This window comes from Oncorhynchus masou, chromosome 1 (genome assembly GCF_036934945.1).
Source record: "Oncorhynchus masou masou isolate Uvic2021 chromosome 1, UVic_Omas_1.1, whole genome shotgun sequence".
NCBI classification, from domain to species: domain Eukaryota; kingdom Metazoa; phylum Chordata; class Actinopteri; order Salmoniformes; family Salmonidae; genus Oncorhynchus; species Oncorhynchus masou.
The window spans coordinates 58872866-58887634 of NC_088212.1; the positions used below are offsets into that span (position 1 = coordinate 58872866).

Below are 14769 nucleotides of genomic sequence, written 5' to 3' on the forward strand. Positions count from 1 at the left end.
TCTTGTTTCCATTTACTTTAAGATGTGGTTAGGGTGTTACGCTATTTACAATGGGTAAGTTTAAATATTTTTGGGTATGAAAAGAGGACTCTGTCTTATTAAACACTTTTACTCACACCCACCTTTGTGCATTAAAAGCACAGGTATATAGTGTGGACACAATCGGTTTGCTGTATCTAAGTCTAGTAACATTAAATTCTAATGTAGGCTAAATATAGTCAAACCTCTACTTAGGAATGGACATCTCATTGACAGCCTAAAAGAATCACAAGTATCAGTTTGATGGCTTACTTCCTCATTCTGAGGGAGAATGAGTGCATTTACCCTGCTCCCTGTCACTCTGAAGTAACCCAGTGTGTGGCCACGTAAAAACCCTGTTGTGCAAGTTTCCACACAGTCACTGCAATCATCCTGCAATTAAGCAATCATGATACACGCCAGTGTTTTCCCTTTGAACCTCTGCAATTTACTGTAAACTAAAACTACAGCATCAACATACACTGTACAAATGTTAGGAACCCCTTCCTAATATTGAGTTGCACCCTCTTTTGCCCTCAGAACAGCCTCAATTTGTCAGGCATGGACTACAAGGTGTCAAGTGTTCCAGAGGAATCCGGGCCCATGTCGACTCCAATGCTTCGCTTCCCACAGTTGTCAAGTCAGCTGGATGTTCTTTGGGTGGTGGACCATTATTGATACACACAGGAAACTGTTGTGTGAAAAACCCAGCAGCGTAGCATTACTCGACACACTCAAACCGGTGCGCCTGGCACCTACTACCATACTCTATTCAAAGGCACTTCAATCGTTTGTCTTGCCCGTTCACAATCCATGTCTCAAGGCTTAAAAATGTGTCTCCCCCGCTTCATCTGCACTGATTGAAGTGGATTTAACAGGTGACATCAATAAGGGATCATAGCTTTCACCTGGATTCAACTGGTCAGTCTGTCATTGTAGTTGTATACAGTGCAGATATTTTACTTATGGATTATATAGACATCAATTATTACATTTTTGTAGTAACACATTCAAACTAAGGTCCTGGTGTTCTTTTCTTGTACAGTAAACGTTTATTGAAGCAATACACATTAACATTCATACTAATATACAAATACAATACGTTTTCAAAAGTTGCAAAATATATACACACAATGATGTGAGTGACACAACCAATCATGTTTTCTAAAAAATAAATATCTGTATGAGTGAAAAAATAAAGTGCAATACATAGTCCAGTAACTATGATCTGAATGTACAGTGTGTTGCAAGTTGTCAACTTCAACCAAATGTCATAGGCCATCATCTGAAAGAAACTCATAAGACATTCTACAGAGCGACACTTCTATGAGTCCCTTTGAGTAAAGTAGATGGGGAAAAATCACTGAAACAGTACATAGTTTTAGAGACGTTGTAAATTACAAGTCACCTACCGATTATCCACAATCTTAATTGGAATATCTCCCATACAGCACATTTCAGTTTCATCTAACTTCTTCTAACATCCGTATGACTGATGTATGGGCTGCCATTCTCTTTAAAACTATGTATGAAAGTTTGTTACATATGGGATTTGACAACATGATGAATGGGTAAACAAAAACGATGAGGCTCAAGTTTGAAATGACTGATATCTATGAAATAATAAACGTACACAGAATAAAACAACCATTTTAAGGGTTGCCCTGGGGCTTAAAGCTGGAATCCATAGCGATGAAACTGCAACGCCCGTTTGCAATATTACAACAACAAAGACGTTACTTCAAACAACGAACACCCGTTTGTTTTGGTTGCCTCTAACATCATCGCACATGCGATAGATCAGCAGAGTACTATATTATTTTACCACGATGCAGGATGCATCTCTGCCCCGTAAAAAAAAAGAAAAAGATTAACAAATGCGCCTGGGGCGACCAGTGGCGCTGTTTCACCTTATGCAGATTTTTAGCTTTAAGCTTTCATTTTGACAGTAGTTTTTTCACAGTCACTCCGATATGTGTATGGAAATGGCTTGTGCAGTACAATATTCTGAATCTCCACCCCAGAGTTGGAATGTTCTGAGTGACAGTGTTTGGTACATTGCTCCTCCTTTTACCCTACAAAAATATGGTATCCTATGTACCCCAGCTCAGCTCTACTCCTGTAGCATGTGTTGCCTGGTGGAAGATGCTGTGCTACTGCTACCATCCAAACGAGACCGCGATTGTTTTTGCATCCGATCAAGAATGTAGAATCGAAGCATCAGGAAGAAACCTATGGGACAGACCACAGAATGTTTCAGATTAGTTCTGTGATGGGCCAATAACACCTTACAGAAGCAAGAATCTATGCTCCAGAATTTAGATTCCAGATTCTGATATCAAAACAGCCTATAACCAACATCATTCTAAGCTATTTGTAACAACTAAACCCATATTGAATGTCACTTATTTCAACAGTTGCGAAACAAATGACATGGAAACAAATCCATATAGGTATCTTAAAATGGTCACACCATAAAGTACAGCTTTATGGTGAACATCTTGCAGACTGGTTGCAGGGAGGTTTTCTCCTGATACGCTGTTGAAACAGAACACTTTTACAGGGCATTGTTTCAAAGCAACACAATGGACGGTTGGCTCTGACAGCCTCCTTTGGTCATGTGACCATATGAACCTTTTGTTAGACTCAACAGAGGTGGACCTACCCTGTAGGGAGTTGAGGATGCAGAAAAGGAAGAGGATGAACTCAGAGAGCTGTCCAAAGTCCAGGAATTCCAGGCCCCATGAGGTCCCAAATAGGCAGCTGAGACCCCAGATACTGATGAACGCCACCTTGTTCTTCCTCCACTCGTCTCGGTTCTGGATCTTTCTCTGGACCAGGAAGAGCATGATCAGACCAGAGAGGACCACTACAGCCAGGAAGGTCAGGTTGATGAAGTAATGGGCTAGTAGGCCCACAGAGTCTGGAGAGACATCCATCCAGCACCTAGAAGACCATGGTGAAAAAGTATGAATCACTGGGCTGACTTACTCACCACCCCAGTCAAATGTCCAAACTTGAATTACTATTCATCTTTCAGGTGCAGTAGATCCAAAGTGCACTCACATCAAGTAGGAGTTGTCGACATCATCACTGGACACAACCTCTATCACACCATAGACTTTTCCAATGGCAAGCAGTACTATGACCGGAACAGCTGGGACACCTGGACAGAGGATGCAAATGATGGTACAGTAACAGTCAACGGCTTAAAGTTGTACTCAAGTCAATTGTATTCATCTACCAACAATGAGCAGTGGAATATAAACCAATTATTTGCGTATGTTTCCACTCACCAAAGCCAACCAGGTGCCAGACGTAAGTACTGGGGGAGGGGCTGAACACTACATAGACCAACCAAAAGGTGTGCAATCCTTCAATAGACATCCAGGAGAAGGAACTGAGCAGAGCATAGTGGAGAGCCGCCCCAAAAACACAGCATGCCTTGTTCCCTCCCACGTTGGCCACAATCCCTGTCAGGAAGAAGAGGAAGCTAAGAAGGAACAGTGCCATGGTCAGACCTCGATGGACCGCAGTGGACGGGTTCATCTCTCTCCTGCCACAGTGCAAAAAGAGGAGAGAAAGTTAGGGAGGGCGGGAGGGAGGGTTGGAGGGGGGGATGGAGGGAGAGAAATAAATAGACAAAGAGAGAGTGGGTAACTGTTATGAAACGAATATCACTCATATCTTGTTTTTTTTAAGACATTTAGGAATTTCCCATGATCTCTGAGATATTTGCACAACATGATTAGGAAGTATTGTCACATGTTGAGGCCTGGTAGGAGATATTATGGGTAGGATGGGTGCAGGGAGACAGACCCTTGCGCGTGAGGAGAAGTACCTCTGTTTGTTAAGGAAGATCATGAGGACAACACAGCTCAACGTAGAAGCGGCACAGCCCATTGATGTAATGACCGTTAGAGCCTTCAGATGGCGCACTGGTCGTGGTTCCAATTGCTGAGGTGAGTAGAAGACAAAAACAATTTTAGGCCTACTATTACAAATCTACTTGAGATGAGTTGTTATTGATTTATTCAAATGATTGCCCATGGAAATATTCCATGATAGAGGTTATAGCTCACCACTAGGATGGCGAAGTATGTGAGATGATTACAGCGGCATTCTGTGTCCTCTGCACCTTTCTGTATGGTCTCACAACCTTCCTTTTTCCATGTGACCTCTGCTGGATCTGCAACAATTAAACCAATACCAATAGCCTTAGCGAGACCTGGAAATGCTAACCCTGCATAATTAAGAATTAAGGCCCGAGGTGGTGTGGTATATAGCCAATCTACCACAGCTTAGGGCACGACGCAAGAGAAGTGCCTGGATACAGCCCTTAGCCATGCTATATTGACCATACACCACAAACCCCAGAGGTACCTTATTGCTATTATAAACTGGTTACCAACATAATTAGAACAGTGATCAATTAATTTCGCATCATACCTGTGGTATATTGCCTGATATACCACGGCTTTCAGCCAATCAGCATCCAGGAGTCAAACTACCTGGTTTATCATTTCTCATTTACCACGGCTTTCAGCCAATCAGCATTCAGGGCTCGAAAGACCTGGTTTCTAATAATTAATATACATCTTCTATATTCAATACAAAAAATAATAATACAAATAAGTACGCTATTATTGCAACAAAGATTAAACATGTTTCTTTACAAACCTTTCTTTGTGTCCCAAGAAACACATTTTCTTGAGTGACTTGTCTGAAAAAGAAAAGTCACAAAAGGGAGGTGAGAGGCAAGTAGGGACTAACATATTTAATTCACCACTAGATGGTGACCTGGATACTGAACAACAACACATAACAAATACTGTATATCTGTCTGGCATGCAAGATGAGCTGCTGTAGTGTTACTGTTGACCGACTCACATACTGAACAGAAAGGATCAAGTGTACAATGACCTGAATAAAACATTTTCAATTTAACTGATGCACCAGTATCATTCAAAATATCTAAAAGTGATAACACTAAGGGCTATGCTGAGATAAAGTCCAGAAACACTAAACACTACAACCATACAACAGAAAGTTAACTTTACTCTAACTGTACAACTGTTTAAGAATACAAATCTACTGTACTCAGTGGCAACACCCCTGTGATGTACAGTATTGAATAAAAAGCTACTTGCTACAGTACAATTGCTAGAGTGACTCATTCTGAGATGAAAGACATTTTTTTTTCTTCCACTTTTGTTTCCTTTCGCTTCTGAAAGGGGTTTGTGCTCGGAGAGTTTGAGACGGTAAAATACATCAAGGGGGGAAAAAACGGCGGCACTTCAAGTCTAACTAAGACACACACTTTTTGATTTGATTTGCAGTCAGGCACACACACACACACACACACTTACTGGTATGACAGAATGATGGAAACCAATCCTGATTGGCTCTGTAAGGTTGGTGATGATCTCGTTCTCCACGGTGATTCCCACCACATCTTCTAGAATCCTGACGACATTGTGGTTTGCCTTAGAACGCCACTGTGAACACACAGCAACCAGAATCACAATTACACTTCATAGTCTATGGACAACGATTAAACCCAGTCTCGGACTACGACTGTTTTGGTGCTTTAGTGTAAACTGTCATGTACAGCTTACATAGACTAGGATAGCAGCCAAGTGGAAAACCCCATTGGCTCTTACCTGGAAAAAGGTACTGTTTTTGAAGTAGGTGCAGACAACCTTGACCTTTTTCTTTTCTGGAGGTTTCAGACAAGAAGGCAGGTGAACTGATGGAATCATTTGAGGAGGAACTCCTCGAGGCGCCTGCACAATACCAACACACAAGTTATTTATACAAATCGTATAACGTGTGTGTGTGTGTGTGTGTGTGCGTGTGTGGTCTTACAGGCAGAGTGATGTTGTAGCCCTGAAAGTCTTCCTTCATCTCCACCACAGTGCTCATGGCACAGGGCAGCACCACGTTCCCCAGCACCTTGGACCTCATCACTGTCTCCTCTATCCTACAGACCAATACAGACATAGTCTTTTTTTTAACCCAATCTATATCATACAGGTTGTTTCTATGCATCACATATAGACATTACTTTTGGGCATGTGATGGTGATATAGAAACTGCTGTACAATAGATGGAAGTTTTGTGTACAAACCAGGCCCCACCCATTATTCACACTGAGCTCAATGTTTTGGTTTGTGGCCTAAGCTCTGCGGCTCACTCATAATAGATTGCGTCATACTTCACTACTGCCCTAAACATGTTTACAACAACATCTTGTCATGCTCGTTAGTCAACTCAAGAGGATGTGCTTAGCCATAGAGGATAAAGGAGTTTGAGAGATGACAAGGAGGGGTGTAATTCAAAACAAAGAGGTACAACTTACATGTTCACTTTATCACCAGATCCCTTACTCGCCTCATCACAAAACTCCTTTTCTGAAAGGCAAAATAATCCATTCAGAAGCAGTCTAGTATTTATATTGTCAAGACTGTATAACACACCCAAAATGTAGTTAGATTAACAATAACTTATTAAAGTTGATTTCCTCATCAGACAATCTACATTTACATTACATTTACATTTAAGTCATTTGGCAGACGCTCTTATCCAGAGCGACTTACAACTGACAAGATAACTCAACGGCTTGCTTACTGCAGTTGATCATTCCGCCAAAAAACCCATAGGCTGGGTGTATTTTGTAACTTATGATATCATCCTGTTGTGTCGCGTTGAGTATCCCGTACATGGAAATCCCATATTTTTTGCCTTGGGACAGGTCAGTGCAGCAGTTCCCCTGTAGACCAGACGACCAGCACAGAGTGTGGTTCTTTCCATTCACCTCTACCCAGAGGTGGTCCAGAAGTGGCTCCCAGTACATACAGAAGGGTCTCTCTCTTGCCTCTGGGCTCGGGCCCAGCTCGATGACAGACGAGTTCTGACATTGGGCCGTTATCTGACCATGGATGGACAGGGAGCTCTCATTGGCTGAGATGGTGATGTTGCCACAGCCCCTTTTAAAATCGTGAGCCAGAGTTAATTTCCCGTTGCCATGGCGCCAGGTTCCACACATTTTGAAGTTCCTGTCGTTTTCCCCTGATCCTGTTTGGACAGTTTTTGAGAATTATTTATGTTTTACTTTTGGAATTTTAAAGAAACAGAATCCCTCTCAATTTATACAGTATTTTGCTTTATTTGTAGACCATTGCAAATAAAATGTTCTCTTACCTGATGCAGAAAGGGTAAAGAGAAAGATCATCCACAGGGTCCCTCCAAACCCCTGGTTGGGTCCCATTGTTACTGTATGGTTTCACCTTTGACCTCTATAAAATAGCAAGAAGAACAACACAGTTGTAAAACATGAGTACAACTCAACTTTAATTAGTGTTCCAGACACTTCTCTCCGTGAAAAGCAGGATAGATCTGTCCAAGGGTGACTGCAGTCACTCTTTCAAACATATATCTGTACCATTCCTTCCAGGGGCAATTATCTCATTATTTATCCTGTCTTCTCCAAACAACACATCTCCTAGACACCATTCCTCTTCTTAGATACACTTATTCTTATTTGTTTTATAATGAACTATTTCCTTATCAATAAAAACATTTGTTCAGTCCTAAAAATACATTCGGTGTCCTTTCTTGAGTTCTTATCAATGAGAACACTGTTTTACTTCCATCAGTCCCGTAGACACCATTCAGTGTGTCTTGTTTTCACTGTCTTCGATGACTAATTCACTGTATTCATACTAATTCCCTGTCTGAGAGCGAAAATATATCACATTAGCTATTCTGCAGAAGACGTGTACAACCCACGTGGCTGCTGCCATGGTGATTGAAGCATCTTCCCACAGACACACGCCACAGTCTTTCATTTAAATTCCAACTGAGATGTAGTGGCAGACATGTGACCTACCTGTGTAAAATTGTAAGTGTTAGTGAAGCTTCTTTAAAAAAAGGGTTTCAAAAGGGTTCTTCAGCTGTCCCTAAAGGATAACTCTTTTGGGTTCCATGTAGAACCCTCTGTAGAAAAGGTTCTACATGGAATCCAGAAGGGTTCTACCTGCAACCAAAAAGGGTTCTTCAAAGGGTTCTCCTATGGGGACAGCCAAAGAACCCTTTAAGGTTCTAGAGAGCAGCGTTTGTTTCTAAGAGTGTATAGAAATGTCCCACTGGAAGAAATGAAGCTACACTAAAGCTACCCTGAAGAAAATTATAGTTTACTTATTTAAAGTTACTACTACATCCAAACTACTTTGGAAGAATTATCATATGTAAATCTGAAATGTCATAGACTACAAATCACTTGGGTAAAATGTAACAGGATGTTTAATTTAGCCTAATAAACACAAATATGTTTCATGTAAGAATTATGCAGGTCTGATGGCGAAAAATAAAGGAAATTCTTGCCTACTTCACCCATATTTTATTTTATGCTAAAAAAGTAGTGTGTATTTCCAGTCGGTAACTACACATGGAAGTTAGCTAAGGGTGGATTCCGCCACATTGGTAGATCTATCGCTTTTCAACATCAGATTACAACTTTTCTGTTCACACTAGCCTCATATGTGGTTACTGCTTCCTGTGTGAGTGCAGCTATTAGCATACCGTAAATACCATAGTGTATAGACAAACAAAATAAGGAAAACCAATTCAAACTATACAGGAGCTTCTCATCTAAACCATATTGTGCATAGTGTTGCACACCTTGATTAATGCAATGATATTATTCACAAATATTTGTGTGGATATTTTTAAAGCCTTTACTTTACAAATTGGCTAACAGACAAAAATGTCCCTGCAAGAATTACCTTATCTTTATGCTGTATGACTCAGAGGGGGGTATGTGGTGTAGATGTCTCCCACAGGACCTCAGTGTGGAAGACATCTCTTGAAGACAGAGATCTGTCTAGAGATATGTCTAAATATACAAAAGTATATATCCTGGGACTAGTTTGCGTTGTCAAAGCAGTGTAGTGTAAAGAGGACTAATATTGAGGGGACTGGACGGAATTTTGGCTAGCTAACATTAACAATGCTAGCCATTTTTGATCAACTTTGCTAGCTGTACAACGTACATCAGAAACCTGTCACCCGCAAATGCTACACACCAACAAGCACTGAGCTAAATGTTGACACAGAAAGGTTTCCTACGGATGTTCTCATGGACGCCAAAACGTATTTCTTATGTCATGAGCGTGAGCACCAACACGAGTGAGACATCAATCGATCCCACAATTGGCCTCCTGTAAAAACAGCATCATATGATGATGATATATGAGAGATGTCACAATCAGAACAGTGAATGACGTGTTCTATATGTTTTGATTGTGGTCTCTGTATTTCCCCTATGTGGTGAGAGAGTCGCAACAAAAATGTATTTTTAATAAGGCGTATCTTCCCCGACTTCCCTGTTTCAGGTGTTGAGGAACTTCTCCATTTCCACACACTTTTCTCCTCTGAGTGGCGTTTATAACCAAGTCTTTACCTATCTTGCCTCCCTACACAATATTTGTCCTATGCTCAGAACATATCTCACGCATAATCTAACACAATGGGGTCCGGTCACACAAGTCTGCAATACTACTCTTCTCCATTTCCAACCACTCGTTCTTCCTCTCTGAGCGTGGCCCTCTTGGCAAACAGATCATACTACTGATAAGCTATACTACGGTTTTGTACTTTTCAAGTAGTGCATTGTGTAATTCCAGTTAGGAATTTGTTGGAATATACTTATAAGAAATGCACAGTCTCTCCCCCCCACCGCATAATCAGACTTCACATAATCAACAAGTACACAGAAGGTGCTCAGTTCTCGTCTGTTTGAGAAGGGCGAACCCGACCTCCACCCAGTCTCTGCTCCCACCCCCTCTCCATTGTTCAAGCCGAGGGCTTCAACGCAGTGAAAGAATGTCCCTTTTCACTTCTCAACTTTGTGTGTGCGTGTTTGTGTGTGCGTGTTGACACAGTTCATACAGTTATAAATGCTCAAGGCCAAAGCATGTTGTATAGTAGCTAGCCACATAATGCATGAGCTTGGTGGCAAGAATTAGACATACCATTGTGTAAGAAACTCAAATTTCCATTTTGATCATTCTGATGAGATGGGTAAATTCGCACACGCAATTTTTCACACTTTCCCACTCTTTTCACCCGTTAGTTTCAAAGATGCTGTATTTGTGACACTGTGGCTTCAATTGAAACTTGCCCTATCCAATGAACTCTGGTTCAAAATTTCTTTAAGCTGCAGTATTTTGATGTCTTCAACATCAGTGACTCACCCTGTCACTGAACGCATCTGTATACCACTTCAGAGTAGTATAGCTTGGAGTGGCAAAGCAGTCAAAGCAAGTGAGAGTCAGACAGACATGCAACAAGCTTTACTCCACCACCTTTTGTCTGAGAAGAGAAAACATAGCATAAGACTAGTCCGGATCGAGGGAAAGATGAACGGAGTGAAGAGAGAGTAACGGAGTAAAGAGAAATCCTTTATGAAAACCTGCTCCAGAGAGCTCAGGACCTCAGACTGGGGTGAAAGTTCAACTTTCAACTGGACAACAACCCTAAGCACACAGCCAAGACAACACAGGAGTCTCTGAATGTCTTTGAGCGGCCTAGCCAGAGTCCGGACTTGAACCCGATCGAACATCTCTGGAGAGACCTGATTATAGCTGTGCAGCGACGCTCCCCATCCAACCTAGCAGAGCTTGAGAGGATCTGCAGAGAAGAATGGGTGAAACCCCACAGATAAAGGTGTGCCGAGCATGTAGCGTCATACCCAAGAATAATCTAGGCTGTAATCGCTGCCAAAGGTGCTTCAACAAAGTACTGAGTAAGCGGTCTGAATACTTATGTAAATATAATATTTCCTGTTTTTATTTTTAATACATTTGCAAAAATTTATAAAAACCTGTTTTTGCTTTGTCATTATGGGGTATTATTTTTTCATATTTTCTAAATTGTTTACTATTTTCTACATTGTAGAATAATAGTGAAGACATCACAAATATGAAATAACACATATGGAATCATGTAGCAACCAAAAAAGTGTTAAACAGATCAAAATATATGTTAAATTTGAGATTCTACAAAGTAGCCACCCTTTGCCTTGATGACAGCTTTGCACACTCTTGGCATTCTCTCAACCAGCTGCATAAGGTAGTCACCTGAAATTCATTTCAATTAACAGGTGTGCCTTGTTAAAAGTTAATTTGTGGAATTTCTTTCCTTTTTAATGCGTTTGAGCCAATTGTGACAAGGAAGGGGTGGTACACAGAAGATAGCCCTATTTGGTAAAATACCAAGTCCATATTATGGCAAGAACAGCTCAAATAACCAAAGAGAAATGACAATCCATCATTACTTTAAGACATGAAGGTCAGTCAATCTGGAAAATGGCAAGAACTTTGAAAGTTTCTTCAAGCGCAGTCGCAAAAACAATTAAGCACTATGATGAAACTGGCGGCTTGAGGACCGCCACATGAAAGGAAGACACAGAGTTACCTCTGCTGCTAAGGATAAGTTAATTATAGTTAACTGCACCTCAGATTGCAGCCCACATAAATGCTTCACAGAGTTCAAGCAACATCAACTGTTCAGAGGAGACTGCGTGAATCAGGCCTTCGTGGTCAAATTGCTGCAAAGAAACCACTATTAAAGGACAGCAACAAGAAGAAGAGACTTGCTTGGGCCAAGAAACACGAGCAATGTACATTAGACCGGTCCAAATGTGAGATTTTTGGTTTCAACCACCGTGTCTTTGTGAGACACAGAGTAGGTGACCGGATAATCTCCACATGTGTAGTTCCCACCGTGAAGCATGGAGGAGGAGGTATGATGGTGCTTTGCTGGTGACACTGTCTGTGATTTATATAGAATTCAAGCCACACTTAAACAGCATGGGTACCATAGCATTCTGCAGCGATACACCATCCCATCTGGTTTGTGCTTAGTGGGACTATCATTTGTTTTTCTACAGGACAATGACCCAACACCTCCAGGCTGTGTAATGGTTATTTGACCAAGAAGGAGAGTGATGGTGTGCTGCATCAGATGACCTGGCCTCCACAAGCAACCAACCTCAACCCAATTGAGATGGTTTGGGATGAGTTGGACCGGAGAGGGAAGGAAAAGCAGGCAACAAGTGCTCAGTATATGTGGGAACTCCTTCAAGACTGTTGGAAAAGTATTCCAGGTGAAGCTGGTTGAGAGAATTGCAAGAGTATGTAAAGCTGTCATCAAGGCAAAGGGTGGCTACCTTGAAGAATCTAAAATGTATTTTGATTTGTTTAACACTTTTTTGTTTACTACATGATTCCACATGTGTTATTTCATAGTTTTGATGTCTTCACAATTATTCTACAATGTAGAAAATAGTAAATTAAAGAAAAACCCTTGAATGAGTAGGTGTGTCCAAACTTTTGACTGGTAATGTATATTAAGGGGAAAGGGGGAGACCTAGTCAGTTGTACAACTGAATGCCTTCAACTGAAATGTGTCTTCCCGCATTTAACCCAACCCCTCTGAATAAGAGAGGTGCGTATTAACCAATTTTAGAATAAGGCTGTAACGTAACAAAATGTGGAAAAAGTCAAGGGGTCTGTATACTTTCCAAATTAACTATATATATTTTCCCTGATGTTTCTTATATCTCTCAGATATAGGAGAGGCACTTCAGAACAAACTTCCTTTAGATTTTTTTTTGGGGGGGCTATCTGTTGTTCCATGTAGTGAATCTGTTACTCAATGCATTTGTATGGGCTAATGGCAGTAAGGCCAAATGAAATTTTTCATCAAATAATTTTTAATATATTTTTTTTCTACTTAAAATTCTAATTCAAATAGCTAAATGATCCTTTGTATGACCTTCTTAAAACAATTCCATATAGCTTATTCTGAACTGTATTATTTTGCCAACCTGTCAAGGAAATGGGCAAACATTAAACTGCACCAAAACCATCATCCAAGCATTGTTGAAAATACTAGCAGCACCTCATCCTTTGATTCTGCATTTCATAATAGTAATAAGTAATACCATTACAATTACGCCTACTAAAAGTAAGAACAGATACAATTCTGAAGAAATTTAGCCAAAATCAACTGTCACATACTAGAGCAATTTATTTTTGTCTACTGTATCGGTCAATCTGACAAAGAAATGAATATGTTACCTTGACTTGATAACTATCAACAACACAAATGTAAGAACTGGTTTGTAACGGGTTGTAGCCTAATTTAGCACAATGTGAAGCAGGCCAAATCTGAGGTTCACTATTAGACCTTTAAAACATTGAAACACCTGCCTCTGCTTTGTCAATACATCCATTGTCTCCACACTGAATGTATTAACCGGTAGGCTACACACACGTTATGGTGAAATTAGGAAAGAAATAGAATATCACAGATTAGTGCAGTAAAAAATTTTTTTTTTTACCTTTACACAGTCGGGAACCCGTCTGCTCCTCTGCTAAAAGTGTTGGTTATGGTTTTCCGTTGATGTCTAAAGATGTTTGTCTCCCTATGAACGGTGCTCTTCACAACTGCCCACGCGGACTATAGGTTTCGCTATACAATAGTGACAGAAACAGAAACGGGCTGTGTGAAGTGGAAGGCGAAAAGAAACCGGATTCTTCCCAGAAACTCAGACAGCCACAGCAGCGTGTGAAAAGGAGCTCAGACATACATGACTGGAAGTTTATCTTTCAAAGACTCGGCTATTTTTAAATGTCATTTTGGCAACTACCAGACACTTCAGCACATCTGACACTGCACCGGCACCCGAGCTACACAGTACAGCCACATAGAAACGGTTCCAGTGTTGTTTGAGCTGCCTAACCCTGTATATAACCCTTAGAGAATAGCTGTCAGCACTGACAAGGTGTGAGCGCCAGACTGCCTGTGGGTGTTTGGTAAGAGGAGGGGCAACTATTGTGAGTTTTTTTTCTCTAGAACAAGAATACAAAATAGGCTATTCACTATACAATCTATTTTAGGCTATAACGTGTTCCTAGCTCTGGCTTTCTGTACGTTTTCTTAGATAACTTCATTATCTAGATGTAAAATGTACTTATTTATTTTGTTATGCTCTGTTATTTCCCCAAGGTTATCAGCAGTAGGCTAGCCAACTGTGATATTGTGCCAAGTTAATGTTTAACCATGGGTAACAATGACCTGTAGACACTTTGACATTTGTCATTTTGGCAAGTCACATTTCTCAATGAAAAACCTTTTCACAGGATGGAGAGAGAGAGAATGATGTAGAGTCTTCAGCTGTCCGTACAAGAGGATGTGCGCATGGGAAGACAAAAAGCCTACAAAGGGATACTTGTCTGATATGTGGAATGGAATAATTTGACCGTTTTATTTTATGGCTGTTGCCCTCAACAAAATACGGATAAGTCCCATTTCGCTGGTGATGAAAGGGGCCTGCTGATTCTCTGTGGCTTGTTTTTTTTGTGGTTGGTATCGGGAATAGGACAATACAGAATACATATAGGCATATGGGGCTACATTTGAGGGTCACAACTGGCCGCCCGTCCAGCACTGCATGCACCCCGACACCCCAATAACTGTCCGGCCTACCCCAGGAGTTAAAAAAACGGAAACAGAAATTTGTCACATCTCCATGAGAGACAAAGAGGAAGTTTAAACAGACAGTGGTTATGATGGTTGATGATGAGTTTTTTTCACTATTAACTCTGCCAGTCAGTTAAGTAACAACATCACAATGGTTCCTCGGCGCTCACACACAACAACTTCACAATGGTTCCTCGGCGC

At 40.9% G+C, this 14769-nt stretch overlaps 1 protein-coding gene across 1 annotated transcript; it reads right to left on the minus strand.

Moving 5' to 3' along the window:
* Positions 1-1053: 1053 nt before the first annotated feature.
* Positions 1054-13891, minus strand: LOC135547280 (adhesion G-protein coupled receptor G5-like). The gene is made up of 14 exons (XM_064976114.1): positions 13427-13891; positions 7222-7316; positions 6649-7095; positions 6380-6431; positions 5887-6001; positions 5682-5804; positions 5388-5516; positions 4699-4741; positions 4101-4207; positions 3860-3975; positions 3315-3574; positions 3085-3184; positions 2684-2964; positions 1054-2250 (listed from the first exon to the last, which is right to left on the minus strand). Exons 2-14 carry the CDS (start codon positions 7286-7288, stop codon positions 2132-2134), a joined length of 1959 nt encoding a protein of 652 aa, XP_064832186.1. The 5' UTR covers positions 7289-7316; positions 13427-13891; the 3' UTR covers positions 1054-2131.
* Between the last annotated feature and the right edge of the window lie 878 nt (positions 13892-14769).